General features: G+C 36.8%; 2 protein-coding genes and 1 pseudogene across 2 annotated transcripts; all 3 read right to left on the bottom strand.

Annotated features, from left to right (window-relative positions):
* Positions 1-105: 105 nt before the first annotated feature.
* LOC103837420 (transportin MOS14) lies at positions 106-8,874 on the bottom strand. Its single transcript, XM_009113779.3, has 27 exons — positions 8,160-8,874; positions 7,707-7,784; positions 7,570-7,632; positions 7,329-7,376; positions 7,083-7,229; positions 6,466-6,597; positions 6,174-6,214; positions 5,868-5,959; positions 5,636-5,763; positions 5,339-5,414; positions 5,078-5,198; positions 4,904-5,003; positions 4,678-4,759; positions 4,180-4,262; positions 3,869-3,985; positions 3,565-3,616; positions 3,231-3,386; positions 2,281-2,404; positions 2,118-2,199; positions 1,957-2,036; positions 1,805-1,879; positions 1,660-1,714; positions 1,440-1,559; positions 1,268-1,360; positions 1,058-1,203; positions 802-979; positions 106-708 (listed from the first exon to the last, which is right to left on the bottom strand). The coding sequence occupies exons 1-27, from the start codon at positions 8,280-8,282 to the stop codon at positions 427-429; spliced, it is 2,874 nt and encodes a 957-aa protein (XP_009112027.1). The 5' UTR covers positions 8,283-8,874; the 3' UTR covers positions 106-426.
* A 249-nt stretch (positions 8,875-9,123) lies between these two features.
* Positions 9,124-11,316, bottom strand: LOC103837421 (transcription factor bHLH79). Its single transcript, XM_009113780.2, has 6 exons — positions 10,887-11,316; positions 10,034-10,237; positions 9,895-9,960; positions 9,736-9,804; positions 9,587-9,664; positions 9,124-9,487 (listed from the first exon to the last, which is right to left on the bottom strand). Exons 1-6 carry the CDS (start codon positions 11,184-11,186, stop codon positions 9,362-9,364), a joined length of 843 nt encoding a protein of 280 aa, XP_009112028.1. The 5' UTR covers positions 11,187-11,316; the 3' UTR covers positions 9,124-9,361.
* Positions 11,317-12,038: 722 nt separating this feature from the next.
* Positions 12,039-14,925, bottom strand: LOC103837489 (annotated as a pseudogene).
* Positions 14,926-19,369: the final 4,444 nt, after the last annotated feature.

The raw sequence follows: 19,369 nt of genomic DNA on the forward strand, positions 1-19,369 counted from the left end.
TTTTGGTATAGTAACGTAACAAATTGAACAATTGAGTTGATGTTATCAGGAGTAGTTAACTGGAAAACTATAGGCCTTGATAATAATACTCTGCAAGTGCAAGGTAAAACCGAAAAGAAAACAAATCGATGCTTTTGTATATGATCCCACTCAAAATCATACCAATCCTTGAAGGGAGATCCCTTCTGTTTTCTCTCTCAAACAATGGAACAAACGGTTCAACACGAGAAAGAACTTGATGTATATAAAAGAATCTTTATGAACAACTAAAAAACAGTAAAACAATGCAGATAAAAACATGAAATCTCTTTCACCTTTTCAAAATAATAACCATCAAAAGGGGTCTATGCAAAAATTGACCTTCTTTAATGGCTCTTCTCCACTCTTTTTTTTTACTTTCTTTTCTTTCTGTATTTCTCATCATCTTTATGATACAGGAGCAACAAGATTCAACTCAAGAGGCTTCAAAGCTGCCTGAACAAGTTCTTGAACAGTACGGTTACGGCGACAAACATCTGAAAGTTCCTCCGCGTGTCCTATCAGAGAATTCACATCTGCTCCATAAGTAACATCGGATAACGCTTGTAAGAACTTGGCAGACTCGGTCTCTGTCACAGCTGTTCTAGGTATCAGGCTAACGCTTTCCTTAGCCCAACCCACTGCTTGTGAACCGTATGTTCTGGTCAAAGCTAGCAGCGTGTATGTTACCTAAAACCAAAACCCAAAAACAAAAGAAACAGCGTTTCAAATGCCATACACATCACTCATCATACACAGCAAGATATAGATTCCCAAAGTTACCGTATCTAGCCGAGAACTGGGAAGTGCCCCTGCTAATGATGAAATCAAGATTCTGGTGATTGTTGCTCCCCTGGGGATCATGACACTGTCCCTGATTCGTACAAACTGTTCTTCATTCACAGACTTCTCCAGGTCAAAAACGTCGGATAAAAAGGTCAATATCGAGTGGCAGGCCTCTCTGGAAAACATGTTCAGACATTTAGTTAACATCAATTTCAAAACCTTCAAAGTGTAAAACAACTTATGATGAACAAACCTGTGCTGCACTGTCATTCCAATAATTGCGCAATCTACAATTGGTGAAAATATAGGAGAAGGAATAAACAAATGTGGACAGTAGCGCAGACATCTCGACGCCAACAAAAAGCAGTCATCAGCTATGTCTGGTCTAGCAGTGACTTCCTGTAAGAATGTAAAGCGAATCAGACACCACAGAGATTATATACTACTAAGTGAAGTCATCAACCTTGATACTTGTCATTAGACATGTCGTGTGTGCAAAGAGTGATTCAATCAGATTCTTCAAGTAGTCAGCACAAGATGGGTCTGAACCAAAAATCTGCAAATCCCACGAAGATTTAGATTCTCCAAAGCTTTTCTCTAAGCATTCCATTGATTGAAAAATAAGACAAAATTACCTTTATAACTTCACTGGAGAGATACAGAAAGCATGGCTGATGATGCTGCTGATAGTGGAATTGAATTTTTGCCAGCATTTCCCCAATTGTGTTAATTATGTATCTTCCAGAAGTACGTACCTACAAACATCATTACAACCATTGTCTTCTCTTAGTGAAGTATCCTCTATCAAAATTCTCATCCAAATAAAACTTTTAAAAACGATGGTGTGAAGCTTACAGCATATTTGCATGCTCTGCATAGAGATTCCATTGTCCTCATGTCCCAAGGACGACTGCAATAAAACCATTTTAAAGTAAGGAGCTACATAGAAAGCTTGTTGAAGAATATGTATTAATCATCAAGTGCGTCTAGAAACACTCACGCATCAAAAATTACTCTGAAGATAGCCCAATGCTTATTTATCTCAGCAGCAACAGCTTCAGGGTGGTTCACATACCTAGGGTCGAAGCATCTGTTAGCAAGTCTAAACAAAACATACGGAGTTACATTGCCTTATTGAAAGACTATACTAACCTGAACAGGAAGGCAAACCGGTCAATATGAACAGTTAATTCCCGGGCATGCTTCTTGTCCAAATCTTCTTTTGCCGCTTCCTGATTCACAGATTTACAGTTCCCTTCATTATAAGCCTATTAATCTATCAAACAACCGTGTAAAAAGTCAAGATAGCGAACCTCTAGAGGAGAAGCGACTGAAAAACATAATTTCTCAAGTGCACTCCTGGCCTGATCTAAAGGAAGTTCTGTAACAACCATTCTGTAGAAACAAAATATCAGAGATGTTAATAACACACAAATGAGGAGACATAATCAATCCATCATTCAGTTTACTACATACCCTAAAGCTTCAACGAGATTGAGTGAATCCTCTGCAGATACTTTGTAACCACCCCCGCCATTAATTGCCATACAATAGATTGTATATAAATCTTCAAAATATCCGCAAAGATTTTTCCGGCAATCTGCAGTGAGGAGTCATATAAACAGGTTCAGATATTTTCAAGGAACCAACAAGAGAGTACACTATTTTCTTTCTCTCTGGTGAAGAGATGAGGGAAATAATATATTGATTAACAACTAACAAGCAATCCGAATTTAAAATACATTAGCTGTTAGATAGTTATAACTTATATGTTTAGTGTGAGTACGGTTTCACACCAATAGCATGAAAAGTAACTTGTTAACAAGTAGTTTGTTAATGGCAGTTGACATCAAACGAGACTGGAAAACACAACTCAGTTAAGGGAAAGCATACATCAAAATTCCAAATACTTGTCAGTGTTGCAATGTACCCTATATACGCTAGCAATTCAGTAGAGTCGAAGTCAGATCCATTAGCGTAGTAGGTTCCAGTCAGACCTTTCAACTAGCTGCCATCTTTGAAGCAGAGCTCAGTAGGCACAATGCAACTGAGTTTTTTTTTTTTACAGATGTCGGAACTTCACAATTCCTAAGAGAAAACTACCAACCAGAATTTAGTTTGCAAGTGAAAAAAGCTGCAAGTATGAATTTTCCTGAATCTGTGTAGTCCAACTAAACTAAAATCTAAAAGGCAACCCTGGAAGAACGATATTTATAAAATGAGAGCGGGTTCAATCTATAACCATCAGATAGCCGATGTAATCATCAATGCTAAAACCAAAATTTATTTTTATCGTCATGGTCAGGAAGCAACAAAGAGATTAGACAGGCGGTTTTGTTGTATATGTATACTCATTATATTGTCAATGTTATGCTTAGAAAAAGGAGAAGGTAGACTTGTCAAGTTTGCAAGAGGGAATACAATACCGTCACAAATATGTCTAAAAGCCAAAGCTGCAGCTGCTGCACAATCTTCAGATGTCCCCATTCCACTCATTAGAATTCTAATGATCGACGGCAATATTGAAACGCTAGCTGGCGCAGCATTAAGCCATTTTGAATAAGCCCCAACAAGTAAGCATGCTGAAATCAAATAGGGAAAGAGATGTATCATCATCAACGACAAGGTTTCAGACACGTTTGCTATTCAACTAAAAAAACTTTAGCATCTCGGAAAGTTTCTTCACAGTATAAGCTAGTACTTTCCACCAAGCAGCTTTTCAGCTTATATATATTTTATCTGAGAAAAAAGCCTAATCACCTGTCTGAAGCAGTTGCGCTTGCTGGGGAAGATTTTGAAGCAAGGCCATCACCTGAAAATGGAATGTATTGAAGAAATGAAATTTCAATGAATGATACACAGATAGGGCAGAGTAGAATCAACGTAAAGTTGTTTCATAACTCTAAACAACAATTTGATGGGGGGAAAGATCTACAAGCCTACTGTAGCATAAAAACTAAACGGGAAACACATATTCCACAGAAGTAACAAACTAATAAAAATTGGCAGCAGCAGCAGCTTCACATATGAACATGAACATGGAGGAACTATCCCTAATACACACCTGGGGCATGACTTCAGCTTCAACAGCTGAAACATAGTTTGATATTGCCCAAATACAGAACAAGATAGCTTCTGCTGGACGCCATTCTTGAAAATTATTTCCTGTCTGAGCATTGGCCTGTGTACATTTCGCAAACGTCAACTTCAAACAATGTACATAATGCAAGTGTGTGGTGGAGTGATAATCCAAATCGTGTTCACGTCTTTCTAATTTTACCTCTACAATATTTGATCCAATATCTCCCTATGTACATACTTTATATGCTGATAGAAAAAATATCACGCTTGATAATAATATACTACAAAACAAACCTCAAGAAGCTTCATATAGAGAATCTTAAGAGTTGTATCACCTCCCAGGATTAATGCAGCGTCAATTAATACATCTGCAACAGCTGGCAATATAAAACATTCCGTCAGTATAAGCAACGTTCCAGCTAAATAGAATGAGAAAGGAGGAAATTCAGGCAGTCAGAGATTATCCAGCATGGCACACATCAAAAATTGTAAAAAGAATACGTCAATCAATACAGACACGAAGAGGTACAGCACCCTGCGCAAATGGAGTGACTAAAAGAACCACAAAACCTCGGAAAAACACAATACTCTATCAGCTTCAGGAAACAAGTAGAAAGAATGGGAAACAAGGGAGAAAAAAAACTATAAGCAATCAGGAAAAATCCATTCAAAAAGTCCTGACGGATACAATTCTTCCTCCCTTATATCTAGAGAACTACATAGTATAAATCTAGTAGAGAATTTGATCTATGGAATTTTGATCCATGTTACAAGACATGCGGCCATAATTACCATATCTAGTCTGCTTGAATTCCTTAAGGTCCTCATACGAGAGGCCTTGATAATCTTCAGGATACTGAACTCTGAAGCCAACCTGTCAAGAAAACCAGTTTATATGTATAAACCCACAAAAACTGCAGAGCACACAAGAAGCCATCTAATTTGCTGTTTTCCACAAAAAGCCACCCGTGCATCAGAAATCAATCGATGCTTGAGGAGTATCTGATGACAGACTCACCAAAGATACGAGGCTCTCATAGGCTGGTCGGAAGATATGCTGTCTTCGGTTTCTCTCAGCTTCAATAGATGCTTCACTACCCAAGGAACTATAAGAATCCCTGACAGAGTAAAATCACGCTCTCAGAATATGACACTAGAAGCCCCCAGCAAACATAGACGAGGATGATGTTACCTCTTTGTCAACGTAAGTTGAAGACTGTGCCAAAAGTTGAACGTCATAGAGGCTATATCAAATTCTGGGTGCGAAGTAACTTCCAGCAGAGCATGCACAATAACCATCGATTCATCTGAACCTAGATGTCAGAAAGAGTACCTTAACATATTAAACATTTAAACTACCAACTAAAGGATTAAGAGTACCAAAAGCGATCAAGATACATGAAAGGGAACACTTAAAATAACATGGCAGAGTAGTAGAAATGAGGCTGTATACCTGTAGCGATCAACTCAACATATGAATCGCCTACGTCAGCGAATAATCGACCAATAGCTTTGACATCTTCTTCGTCCTGAAAGTGAAACAAAGGTAGGCAACCCATTAGCATCCTATTACTGAAGGCATTGGATAGCATTTGCCTTTAATGGAATCCATGAGCAACAAAATAAATAGTTGTTCAATCCGCATACTAATTGAACAGGAAATATGTGAAATAACAAAGCCTAATATCAAGCAGATTTATCCATCAGGCTGCCTATATTAATAGAAAAGGTTAACAGGATCATAACAAACCTTTGAAGAATCTCTTAGATGGGCTTTAAGACTCAAAATCTGAGGCACAATAACTTGAATCAAGGGTGTTTGCGCAGAAATACCACCAGAGCTTGGTGATGCCGTGTAATGTATCAGTTCAGATATAACTGCAAAGTTGAAAATGAAGTTTATTAATAAATAGTCAAGTTATTTGTCCAGAAAATGTTATTTGAAGTATCCCAAAGACTCAAAGGCCTATGTGTAAGTATACCATTTACAGATGCCTCTGAGAGTGGATCAGAGTTCAAACTTGAGAGAGCTGCATGCACCAATGGATGACAGGCAAGAACTGCTCCAGGAATCCTGAAAAAAAAACAATCCGAGAGTTTACCAGCATATACTTCAGTCAGTACCATCGTTGCTAAGTTAAATATGGGTGAAATATAGGACGGCTAGCTAGTAGCAACCAACAATGATGGACCAGATGAGCTTAGCTTTGTCTCTAAGAGATTCTATTAAGAACAGAAAAATGTTAACCAAATTGAAAGAAAAACAGACACAAAAAGAAAGAGCATACCCATGCCTAAGACGGAGCCAAGAAGCAAATGCCTCAAGAACCTGAATTCCAAAATCAGAAAAAAAAAATAACTGACAATAAGTGACCCCTTTCAACACTAGCTGATCCAACACACAGGCAGAAAAACTAATCCTACTCTTAAATTCAGACATACATGGTTACAATCAAGCTTTTACATGGAACTTGCCACGTTTTACAAGTGAATGAGAAACAAAAGATGATTTTAACAAACCATATCAATGGAACTATGGGTCTATGGCACAACTCTATTAAGAAAAAGATAAGCTCTGACCTGTTCCTTAAGTTCGGTTATATTCAAACATGCTGTTAATATACTAAGTGCAGCTTCCATTTGAGAAGTAAGCTCATTCTCAAATTGACGTCGTCGATCCGGACGGGCAGCTATTTTGTAGTTAAACGTTTCCTGGTCATAGCAAGAAGGGCAATAAAAATCAAGACACCATATATTAACCATCGAAGTGAAGTTAAAATTACAATTAAATGTTAGCCGCCACAATAAAATAGTGTCCCTAAAGGAAATCAAGTTAATCAACCGGAAAGGTAGCCATTATGGATTCTTCTTTCAATTACAAATCTCAACATTTTCTGCTAATAAGGCCATCCAGGAAACGACAAGCTGTTCAACTACCACTTAAGGGATTAGAATAAGAGTTATAGCAACGTAAGATTCATATGTGGACATGCTAACAGTAAGAAGGTACAGAATATTCTCGGAATACATTATCAACCTTAAGCTTAGTTCTACTCAGTTTGAGATCAACAGTATCAGCATAGCTAAGAAGTAAGCATTTCCAAAAACCAAAATAAGGCTTTCCTAGCCGGCTACATTAATTCATTTTCATCATACAGAGATGAACAAAATTAACAAAAGAATGCAAAATACTCTACCTCGGGTAGAACTGTCAAGAGTTCCAAGAAGCCAGGCACATATTCAGGATGCATATTCATCTCATCCCTGAGCCAGCTAACTATACCACTATCTCCCCAATCTGCCGCAGGAACGTGCACCGCCAAGGCAGCAACAGCAATACTAATCTACAATATAAGATAATTCAGCTCAAAGTGTCAAAGAGTTTTGACGCACCACAACAACTGCACACATGCGCATAATGGAGAAAGATTCTTGAAGCTTACCTGGGTCCTGACTTTAGGGGGCCCTTTGTGAAACTTTTTTAATAATGTCTGCACTTGAGAAAATAGTGACAGTCAAACTATGCCAAAAACACTGAGAAAGTACTTATCCAATACCAAGAGTACATGTTGGCAAAACACTAGTGTAACTGAGTTTTCCTATTATCTCATTGTTCAAAATCAATACATAACTATTCAGAAACTCTATAACTCATTAATATTTACTCAAAGAACAAAGACTTACCGTTAATGATTCCCGTAGCTTCTGAAAAGCACCAGGTGGTAGTTCCTCAAAATCTCTTTGAACCTTTGAGTAAGAAAACCAGATGTCAACAGTCTCCAAAAATTGCATACAGAGAGAGAACTAAAAGTGTGGATTACCTTGCTTCTAAGGGTCTGAGAACAAAAAATCAAAGTTTCCAAATTGCTGGAAGAATCATGAAGTAAATTATCCGCAACCTATAATAATAACACACAGTCAGATACCTTGCACAACTGTTCCACCAAAAAACACTTCCTCTTCTCAAAATCAACAATCATTGGTCAAAAAGGCTATCAGAAGTACTGAATAAAAACTTAGCAAATCGTTTCTCTAACAAGACAGATCTGTTCATACGACCTACACATACTTCTACACAATAATGCGACATTAAACTATATTCACAGTGTTCAAACATCATTCGAGCTTCCAGCTAGGCACAAAACAAGCAAAATCGAGGATACATAACACATAAAGGATGAAACTTTATGGACCTATCAACCAATCAAGACTCTAGCAAAAGCAAGGAACGAAGAATCAATCGAACCCAGAACAATCCAAAAAAAAAAACTCGCCTGCCAAGCATCGAGAGTTCCTTGGAAGTTTTGGAGCCAGCGATCAGCTTGAACACGCACTGTATCATCCGGGTGATGATACAGTGCGTTTAGGGCTTCTTTGACCGCCTTCTCATGCTCCATCGCTCAAAATCAGAAAGACCCAATTGGAAAAAAGGTTCCCTCTTTTGTCGTCAAAAGGGTTTCTTTTGGCGCCCCTCAGCTTGAGTAAGCTAGAGAGAGATCGAAAGTTTCTGACTTTGATCTGAATGAGGATGAAGAAGAGACAATCTCAGCCGTTGGATCTATTTACTTTGAAGTCAAATTCTTCGGACCAGTAACCAAACCTGAAAATAATTTAACCAGATTTAGAACCTATGAATATAATATTTAGTATATATAGGTCCATAAATTCTATAGAAAATATTAATCAAAACATTGATAATTTCATTTTAATTATCTTCTATCCTATAATATAATACAAAAATAATTAAAACTTTAAAAAATACATGAAATGATAAGCTAGATTATTTTCACTAGAAATCGATTAGAATGCAAAATTAATTGGAACAGAATCAATAAGTTGTAATTTAAATTTGGAATCAACTGCCTCGAAACTGTAGCTTGTAAAAAACTTTATAAAATAGTTAAAAACTTGAACAAGTATAATGGTGAAAGTTCAAAAATTTTAATTTTTTTGAAAATAGTATCTAAATATATTTTAGATAAGAAATAAAAATAATTATCTAATTGAAATTCAAAATTTTACATTTGGTAATTAAACTCGGTTCGGAACTTATTGAATGGTTCACCAGTTTCTGGTTTTTATAGGTTTGATATGGTTTTCAGCTAGTTTGATCTCTTTTGGGTTGTATCATCAAACCCAATCTGGCTATGGTTCACTGTTGAATCCAGTTTGGTCCAGTTTTAAAGACACTGATTGTAACAAACGCATACATGATATGTTGATAACATAATAAGATTGTACAAGGTCAAGATATGAGATCTCTGTTACCGAATCACTTTGACAATACAACAGTGTTGTTTTTTTATAAAGTGTTAATCTCCCTGCTCACCACCCTTCAATTCTATCTTTCTGATATAACAATACAGGTGATTTTAACAGCAAAATGATAAAAACATACATAGTAAAAAGATAAAAGGTTGCATTCATTTTTTTTACTGCCTACAAGAACACAACCATTAAAGAAGAGATGTTTTTTTTATGTGGTTCGGTTAAAGCTCCCATCAACCTGCATATGAAGCCACTCTGGATGAGATCCCCGGGACTCATTGGCTTCTTGTTGCTCATATATATTTCGATGGAGGTCTATCGGTAAAGTCCCCAGCTGTAAAGGCAACAACAACACCAAGGATAGCTTATAGGTTTAACTAGTTTATTAATCAAGAACCTAATGAATGATTGATCATAAAGGGGGACTACTTACATCTCCTGTTGGAAAAACACCTATTGTTGGACCAGTACTTGGACCAGAGTTAACCACTTCTAGCTTCATTGACAGAAACTGTATACACCAAGGCATGTCAATATTGCAACATTTGACAGAGAGGAAGTAATGATTTGATGTTTTTTTACCTCAACTTGCCGCTGCAATGACTGAATATAGTTGATAATCTCATCAAGCACAAGTGCTTTTCCTATTATCTGAAATCAAACGTAAATATAACGTTCAAAGGCTAGAGGTTGTTGTATAACAACAGAAACATCATGAGCAAGACAGAGAAACAAGTATACCTTATTACATCCCGGGATTATATCTTGAAGAGCCGTCATCTTCTCACTGATCTTTTCTCTCCTAGCCTGCCAAAGACCAGTTTTTAAGAACTGTTTCTTTTGTGTAAACAATATGGTTTAAGCAGAAGAAGAAACTTACTCGCTCAGCTAGACTATGCCGGTCAGTAGCTTGTCCCCTTCTTGCTCTGACATGGATATAATCCTTTGGTGGCTCAGGTTTGTTCTTCTGTTCAGTTGCTTTGCTTCCACCACCTGAACTCGTTTCACCTTCAGGTTTCATTGACCCATCTCCGTTTCCACTTTCAGATCCACAAAGCTTCCTTTTCTTTTCCCCAGAGTCTTTCTATTACAGAAGCAAAACAGATAGAAAGAGTTAAGATCCTAAGTCAACACACTTCACCAATGAAAATGAGAAAGTCTCAAGCTCAAATCCAACTCAGTCAAAAAGTCAATGAACTAATCATTGATCCCTAAATGGCTAAATCAAATACTCTGCTCTGACTAGTTTAGTCTTTGTCGATCATATTCGCCAAGCTGAGTATCAAGATTCAAACTTTAGTTACAGATTCAATTACTCTTTATTTAGGAACACTTCATCTAAGAAAATGAGAGTTTCAAGCTCAATCCAATTAAGTCATAAAGTCAACGAAAAAGACATATAACCTAAAAACTCATCACTGATCTATAAACCAAAGACTGTGCTTTGACTAGTTTAGCTTTTGTGGATCAAGATTCAAACTTTGGTTACAGATTCAAATACTCTAAGAACACTTTGGTTACAGATTCAAATACCCAATCCAGCTCAGTAAAAAAAAAGTCAATGGACAAGACATCAAACCAATAAACTAATCACTGATCCCTAAACCAAACACTGAGCTTTGACTAGTTTAGTGGATCATATTGGATCAAAAGATTCGAACTTTGGTTACAGATTCAACCAGATCAACACTAACAACCACATTCAAGTCATCACAGAACCGAACAAATCTCACCACTTCATTACCGCTGCTGCTTAAAGAAACCATCTTCGAAGATTCGTCCTCCTCCGAGTTCAAAGCTCGAGCCTTTCTCCCTCCCCAGCCTGCAGTTAAGTCCGTGACCGTTGATTCCTCCGCCGCCGCAGCAGCAGCAGCAGCCGTAGAGACGTCTTTATCAGAGGGAGTGGAATTGACAGCTAAACGGAGACCGGAGCGAACGGCGTCGTTTACAGGGAAGGGCCAAATCTCGGAGAGAGTGTAAGAGGAAGGATTCGCTGGAGAGAAGGATGAATCGTTCACCAGTGGAGGATCCATAAGGGTTGACTCAGATTCAGACAGAACCAGGATCCGAGAAGTGAGGAAAGAAGTGTTAGTTTATAGGGTTGTGTGTGTATGAGTTGGAGAGAGAGAGAGAGAGAGAGAGAGAGAGAGAGGTTTTGGTTTTGTTGTTTGATCTATTTTGTGTGAATGATTAATATGGGCCTTTCTCACAAAAGCCCATTATGTTAAAGGCCCATATAATAGAAGAAAAAGTTTTATCACAAAAAAGAAACACTTTGATCATGATTTGTTTTCATTGTTTATTAAGTTGGTTCTAATAGCTGGATAATCTTTGCCTAGATTGCTTTTATCGTTGTTTGTTTAGTGTTAAAAAGAAAAAACCTAAAAGTTTCCCATGTCAAAACAAGTTCAAATATAAACATACCAAAACAAGTAATCAAGAAGACAAATTCTGTAATAGCTAATCACACTATATCATGTTACATAGAAAAAGTGAATCACACTATCATGTCAATTGTAAAAGTCCTCTGAAAAATGTCAATTGGCCACAAATTTATCATCTGAATATAAAAAGAACAATATAAAGATCATATCAACAATAAAGTAAAAAAACAGTATGTTTAATTTTTGATGATAAAACTTTTATAAACCAAATTCCCAGCTCTAACCAGCATTTTCTCTTTTTACTAATTATAAAACAGACATCTTCAAATAAATGCATAAACAACTTTACACATCCATTGTGCAAATTAAGGCTACTCAACTGTGATGATCTTTTTTTCAATAGTAGTAAAAAATTTAAGGTATTAATAATCATTGTCCAAGTGCCCAAATTTTATTTTAAATATAAAATAACTATCAACAATGTTACTGTTTGAACTCGAGTCTTTTGAGTTTTAATCAATTGTGTTCTCACGCATAACATTCAATCGAATTTGATAGGTATTTATAGGAAAACGTTGACGATGAGTGTGTGATTGGCCACCAAGTTAAAACGCTTGCCCACCAAGCTAAATCGTATACAACAATGTAACCAGATTTCTAAAGATATCATCATCTCAAATTAGATCTGAGCATAGTACACGATATTAAGAAAACGAAGTGTAAAATTGGCTCATGTTATATCTTCATCAAAAATCAAAGACTTCCATTAGATCTAAAAGAAAAAAAAAACAGTATGTAAATAGACATCCAATTCAAAATGATATTTAGATTATGAACTAATACTCGAAATTTGGAAAGTATTTATTCAACTTGTTGTTTGAAATAATTTGATTTTTTATGAATTTGTAGATGATTTAGGTGAATTTGGGAATTTAATATGACTTTGTTAGATTACCCTAGAATTTCATTTAAACCATGAAATTTGAATTTTTATTTTTTAACTATGAAAATCTACTTATACACTTAAAGCAACTTATTTTTTTTTATAACAATGAATTTCAAAGTATTTTATGAAATGACAAATTTAATTTTAAAGTGTTTTCTAAAATTTACGCTTAAATAAAAGTAATTTATCATTTTAATATAAATCATTTCAAACTTCTATATGAATAGACCCTACCTAGTTCATAATACTGTCGTTAGAGTAATGTCTAAATTTATTATCACACATGAAGCTCGACTCAGTTTCCCATTAAAACATACGTTGGTTTTATCATCTGATCTATAAGATTATAGTATGTGCTCTTGGTGTGCTTTAAACAACAGTTGCTTTCTTCCACCAGAAGATGCTGCGGATCATAATTTCCTTCTGACCAGACCTTTGAGAAAATCGAAACTGTAGTTGAACAGAAAATTACCCCATATGTCAGTTTCAATCCATCAACCGATTCAATTTTTTTTTGGTCAAAACACGCTTAGAATTAGAAGTTTTACCTATTGCCATCAGGGTGAAGCTCATACATTTGATTGTCATCTCCAATGGCCAGCAGGTAGCCCGAAGATGTCAACCCTGGAAACATAAGAGAGATTCCAAAGTTTTGTGTTGATAATGTTTCAAGAAAGCGTTTAAGAACCAATAATTGTAAAGCCATCATGACTACGTTAGGAATCCTACCTGAATAGTCACAACCTTTTGAACAACTTTGTCCTCAATTCTATCTTCAAACCACTTTTTGCTTGCTGCACAGTAAAGTTTATATTCACAAACCTTAACGTTGAGTATACTAAGAGAATCATATAGTGTAGCTCAGGCTTTACAAAACTATAACTAATTAGTGATATAAGCAACAATATTTATTTCTTTACTTTAAAAGGTTTAGTCTATTGCAGGCAATTACCAAAGTATCTAATCATGTAGTCAAATAAAACAAAAGCCATTCCAGCCAAGAAAACATACTACATAACTGCACATGCTAATTAAAGAAGCTGAACTCTTTAGTGTAGGTTAGTGACAAATCAGCTGAGCAAATCATTAAAATCAATTCAGATTAAGATAATATAAACCCTTCACTGACAACAACCAAACAGAAAATGCAACTGAAGACATAACAGTCACCTGTGAAGCCATGTCCTGTATTAAAGCTCCTCGAGAGATTTAAATCCTGTAAAGTGCATTGCAATAAAAGAGTGATTATACAGTGACTATACGGGATCCAACCTTGCTAATAAACCTACAGTTTCCCGTACTCTCTTCTTATGTAAATTACTAATCAATAGAGAAAACTTTGGGGGATACTCTAAAAGTGACAAAGATGCTCACAAAGAGGCAGATGACTGAAGATTTTAAGTCTTTACCTCTGCGCGCATGAGTAGATCAAATAACGTTTCAAACGTATCAAAGAAGGCACCAAGAAGTTCTTCTTTTTAAATAGATCTGACATGGGAGACAGATCTTTTAGTACTGCATTCAAGCATGTGGTTGGTTGCTCGTTGTCCACATTCAGTCCAACACCTATGAGAGGAATAAGTAAAAAAAGGAACAAGACTAGAGATCACATAATCATTACTTCTAAAAGAGTAATGTCTATTACCAGCACTGACATCGAACTTCTTTGATCGGTACATTGAGGCAAAACGCCTCCAATCTTAAGGCTATTCAAGTATATATCATTTCGCCACTTTATCTTAACGTCAGTGTAAGGCAACCCCTGTAGTGAAGATCAAGTTAGATATAAGTTCTGATCAAAAAGGATCCAGGAAAACATCTAAAAAAGGATTACTTATAATCACCTTCTTGTCACAAACAGACTTCACTGCCTCTGTCACAGCAAGACCTACCACATACTGAATCAAAGGGACAGTTCGACCATCTTCTATTTCTAGAGTAAAAGAAAACATAAGGCAACCCTTTGGAGACTCCCACACATTCTTTGATCTGCCTGCATTCACACGGTTTCAGATTTATGTTTTGCAATTCTATTCAGGAAAATCAGACACGAGAATATTAGAGCTGAGAGAATGGCGGCTGACAGATGGCAAAGGGTTTCAGATATAGAGGAGAAGCTTCTGAAACAGAGATCGAAACTTCATTGGCTGCAAGTAGGAGATCACAACAACAAAGCTTTCCACTACGCAGCCAAGATTAGAGAAACAAAAAATTCTATCAGAGAAATCAGGTGTCCATCTGGTAATGTGGTTACTTCACAGGAAGAAATCAAGGCGGAAGCGGAAAGATTCTTCAATGAATTTCTCGAGTCAACCACAAGATATACAGGACAAAACAGTTGAGCAGCTTCAAGATACTGTCCCTTTCAGATGTAGTGATGAGGAAAGATCTATGCTCACGAAACCGGTTTTGGAGGAAGAGATTCGAGAGGTGATCTTTCATATGCCAAGTAATAAAGCCCAGGGCCCGATGGTTATACAACAGAATTCTTCAAAGCGTCTTGGAGCATCATAGGAAAAGACCTAACGATTGCAGTCCAGTCCTTCTTCCAGAAAGGTTTTCTTACCGAAGGGTTTGAACGCTACTATCCTAGCCCTCATACCTAAGAAAGAAGCCGCTACAGAAATGAAAGACTACAAACCCATTTCATGGTGCATCCTCTATAAGGTGATCTCCAAAATAATTGCAAACATGCTGAAAGCTACTCTTCCTCAGTGTATCTCTCCGAATCAGTCTACGTTTGTAAAGGATAGGCTTCTTGTCGAGAATCTGCTTCTAGCAACAGGATAATAAAAGACTATCACAAGGAGGATGTCTCTCCTCGATGTGCCTTAAAGATAGACATTGCAAAGGATTTCGACTCTGTTCACTGGAGCTTCCTTCTCAACACTCTGCGAGCTCTAAACATACCTGAGGAGTTTGTACACTGGATAGAGTTGTGTGTCTGCACAGCTTCGTCCTCTGTTCAGGTTAATGGTGAGTTAGCCAGTTTTTTTCAGAGCAAAAGGGGTCTCCGCCAGGAATGTGCCTTATCTTCTTATCTGTTTCATATGCATCAATTTTTTTTATCACAAATGCTTGACAAAGCTGCAGAGAAGAACCTATTTGGCTACCACCCTCACTGCAAGAACATCCTCTTGACGCGCCTGTGTTTTGCAGATGACTTAATGGTCTTCACAGACGGGACAAAGAGATCAGTTGAGGGCGTCTTAAGAATCTTTGAGGAATTCGCAACAATGTCAGGGTTGAAGATCAGCCTTGAGAAGTCCAATAAAACTCTCTAAATAGATTAGTAATTTAATGTGTTGATAATAGTTGAAATAATATTGGACTACAAGGTTAAAACTTACAAGAATTGAAAATTTTAAAACGAGTTTGAATATCATTTAGTTAAGTTATTATTTTCATTATTTAGCCTGAATAATATGTTACAATGAAAATACCCAAATTTAAGTGTTTAAACATATAATCATTGTTTAATTGCTGCTAAAACATATTAAACCTTACATATTTAAACATACAAAAAATAATGAGAAAAAACTACATAGTATGTTTAAACATATTACATATTCAAACAACAAAAAACAGAGTATGTTTCCCCTCATATATTATATATCCTACATAGTTTATATACATATAAAATTTCTGCAATATTTTATATTCACACAACAAAATTAATTGTAAAATTTAAAAAGTAATTATCCGCGTGTAGCGCGGAAAACGATCTAGTAACAAAATTAAATCAGAGGTTATACAAAATTACAACTATTTTCTAAGACAAAATTAAATCAGAGGTTATACGAAATTACAATTTTTTTCTAAAACGATAATACACATTAATGATAGAAATTAGCTGTTTAGTTTGTTTGACTCTTTAATATTTCTTAGTTAGGGCATTTGAATCAGCAAAAAGCATCACAACAGATTCTTGATGACTTGTGTATTATAACTTGTTATCAAGCAGATTTGATTTGGACACTTAAGAATAATGAGGTTATAGAAATTACGACTATTTTCTAAGACCACTACAAGAAAACGTATCTTTACCGAGGAAGTTTAACGAGGAAAAATAATCCTCGTAAAAAAACGTTGATTTTGCGAGGAAAGTACGTTGAGAAAGAAAAGCATCGTTATTTCGTCGTAAGTTAACGACAAAAAATATTCGTCGTAAAGACGATGTAAATTGACGTGGCTTTTACGAGGAAATAGTTTTTCCTCGTAAAATCCACGTAAATTTCGCGAGTGCTTTACGACGAAATATTTTACGTGTACTTAACGAGGAAATTTTGAATCCACCAACTTGGTAGGTGGCTCACGTTTTTTTTTTTGGCCATACAATTAATTTTCGTCGTAATTTCATAGTAAAATTACAACTACCAGATTCGAAATTTTCTATAAATATGGATGTTGGAACATCATTTTAAACACACCAACAACAAAAAACGTGAAAGAAAAAAAAATGGCTGGCTCTGGGACTATTTACGAGTTGCGGAATTGGATGTATATGCATAGAGATGCTAACGGGAGAGTGACGAAAGAATACCTTGCGGGGCTGGAGACATTTATGCACCAAGCAGATTCAACACCGCTCGCCCAAGAAAGTGGTAAGATGTTCTGTCCTTGTCGGAAATGCAACAATTCGAAATTGGCAAACCGTGAAAATGTTTGGAAGCATTTAATAAATAGAGGTTTCACGCCAAATTACTATATCTGGTTTCAACATGGGGAAGGTTATAATTATGATCAGAATGAAGCTAGTAGTAGTAATAGCAATTTTCAGGAAGAACCGGTTAATCATCATTTGCATAATGAACATAGTTACCATCAGGAGAAGATGGTAGATTATGATAGGGTTCATGATATGGTAGCTGATGCATTCGTAGCTCATGATGAAGATGAAGAACCTAATATAGATGCAAAAAAGTTTTACGGAATGTTAAACGCGGCGAATCAACCACTTTACAGTGGTTGTAGAGAAGGTCTCTCTAAATTGTCGTTGGCTGCTAGAATGATGAATATTAAAACTGATCACAATCTACCTGAAAGTTGCATGAACGAATGGGCGGACTTGTTTAAAGAGTATTTGCCGGAAGACAATGTGTCTGCTGATTCTTATTATGAGATTCAGAAATTAGTTTATAGTCTTGGGTTGCCTTCGGAGATGATAGATGTCTGCATCGACAACTGCATGATCTATTGGGGAGATGATGAGAAGCTAGAAGTATGTCGATTCTGCAAGAAGCCACGATTCAAGCCGCAAGGACGGGGACGTAATAGGGTACCGTACCAAAGGATGTGGTACCTACCAATTACAGACAGATTGAAAAGATTGTATCAATCAGAGCAGACTGCTGCAAAGATGAGATGGCATGCCGAGCATACTCAGACGGATGGTGAGATGACTCATCCATCAGATGCAAGAGCCTGGAAACATTTCAACAAAGTACATCCGGATTTTGCTAGCAATAGCCGGAATGTGTATCTCGGATTATGCACAGATGGATTTAGTCCGTTCGGAATGTCAGGGAGACAATATTCATTGTGGCCAGTCTTTCTTACGCCATACAACCTGCCACCGGAGATGTGCATGCAACGGGAGTTGCTATTCTTGACGATATTGATACCTGGTCCGAACCATCCAAAAAGGTCCCTGGATGTTTTCCTACAACCACTGATAAAAGAGTTGAAGGATTTGTGGTCAACAGGGGTGAGGACGTATGACTGTTCAACGAAGACGAATTTTACGATGCGAGCTATGCTTTTGTGGACCATAAGTGACTTTCCTGCATATGGGATGTTGTCTGGATGGACTACACATGGGAGATTAGCTTGTCCATATTGTAATGGAACGACAGATGCGTTTCAACTGAAGAATGGTAGGAAGACAAGTTGGTTTGATTGTCATCGTCGATTTCTTCCCATTGGCCATCCTTACCGAAGAAACAAGAATTTGTTTAGGCACAAAAGGGTTGTGAGAGACACTTCTCCACCATATCTAACTGGAGAACAAATTGAAGCACAAATCGACTACTACGGAGCTAACGAAACAGTTCGTTGGGGTGGTAATTGGCATGTCCCTCGTAATATGCCTGATTCTTACGGTGTTCATCACAACTGGCACAAGAAGAGTATATTTTGGGAGTTGCCATATTGGAAGGATCTTCTTCTGCGCCACAACCTCGATGTGATGCATATAGAGAAGAATTTCTTTGAGAACATCATGAATACAATATTGAATGTCCCAGGGAAGACAAAAGACAACATAAAATCGAGGTTGGACTTGCCGGATATTTGCTCAAGAAGCGAGTTACATATTAAAAGCAATGGACAAGTTCCTGTTCCGATATTCAGACTGTCTTCAGAAAAAAAGTCGGTGTTGTTCAACTGGGTGGCATCAGAAGTGAAGTTCCCCGATGGGTATGTTTCAAATCTCTCTAGATGTGTTGAAAAGGGTCAAAAGTTCTCTGGGATGAAGAGTCATGATTGTCATGTCTTTATGCAACGACTACTGCCCTTTGCATTTGCGGAGCTACTTCCAACAAACGTACATGAAGCACTTGCAGGTTCGTAGTGTTTTATATCACAATAATTTTATAACGGTCTAGTTTGCAAAATAATATACGACTAACAATGTGTTTAATTGTTTTTGGAATATAAAAGGCATTGGAGCATTTTTCAGGGATCTGAGCACACGCACTCTTAAAGAAGAAGTTGTAGAACAGCTTCAGGAGAACATTCCCATCTTATTGTGCAACTTGGAGAAGATATTTCCTCCTGGATTTTTTGACGTCATGGAGCATCTAGCTGTCCACCTCCCATATGAAGCATTGCTTCGTGGACCTGTACATTACGGATGGATGTATCAGTATGAGCGAGCCATGAAATA

The sequence above is a fragment of the Brassica rapa genome, chromosome A09 (genome assembly GCF_000309985.2).
Source record: "Brassica rapa cultivar Chiifu-401-42 chromosome A09, CAAS_Brap_v3.01, whole genome shotgun sequence".
Classification (NCBI taxonomy): domain Eukaryota; kingdom Viridiplantae; phylum Streptophyta; class Magnoliopsida; order Brassicales; family Brassicaceae; genus Brassica; species Brassica rapa.

Coding starts and splice junctions, on each gene's coding strand:
- LOC103837421 (XM_009113780.2), bottom strand. CDS start 11,186: ATGGATCCTCCACTGGTGAACGATTCATCCTTCTCTCCAGCGAATCCT. Junction 9,665..9,735: donor CATTGCAGCGGCAAGTTGAG/GTAAAAAAACAT, acceptor TGGTGTATACAG/TTTCTGTCAATGAAGCTAGA. Junction 9,488..9,586: donor GTGTTTTTCCAACAGGAGAT/GTAAGTAGTCCC, acceptor TTGCCTTTACAG/CTGGGGACTTTACCGATAGA.
- LOC103837420 (XM_009113779.3), bottom strand. CDS start 8,282: ATGGAGCATGAGAAGGCGGTCAAAGAAGCCCTAAACGCACTGTATCAT. Junction 7,785..8,159: donor GAACTCTCGATGCTTGGCAG/GCGAGTTTTTTT, acceptor TTATTATTATAG/GTTGCGGATAATTTACTTCA. Junction 4,263..4,677: donor ATTCAAGCAGACTAGATATG/GTAATTATGGCC, acceptor TTATATTGCCAG/CTGTTGCAGATGTATTAATT.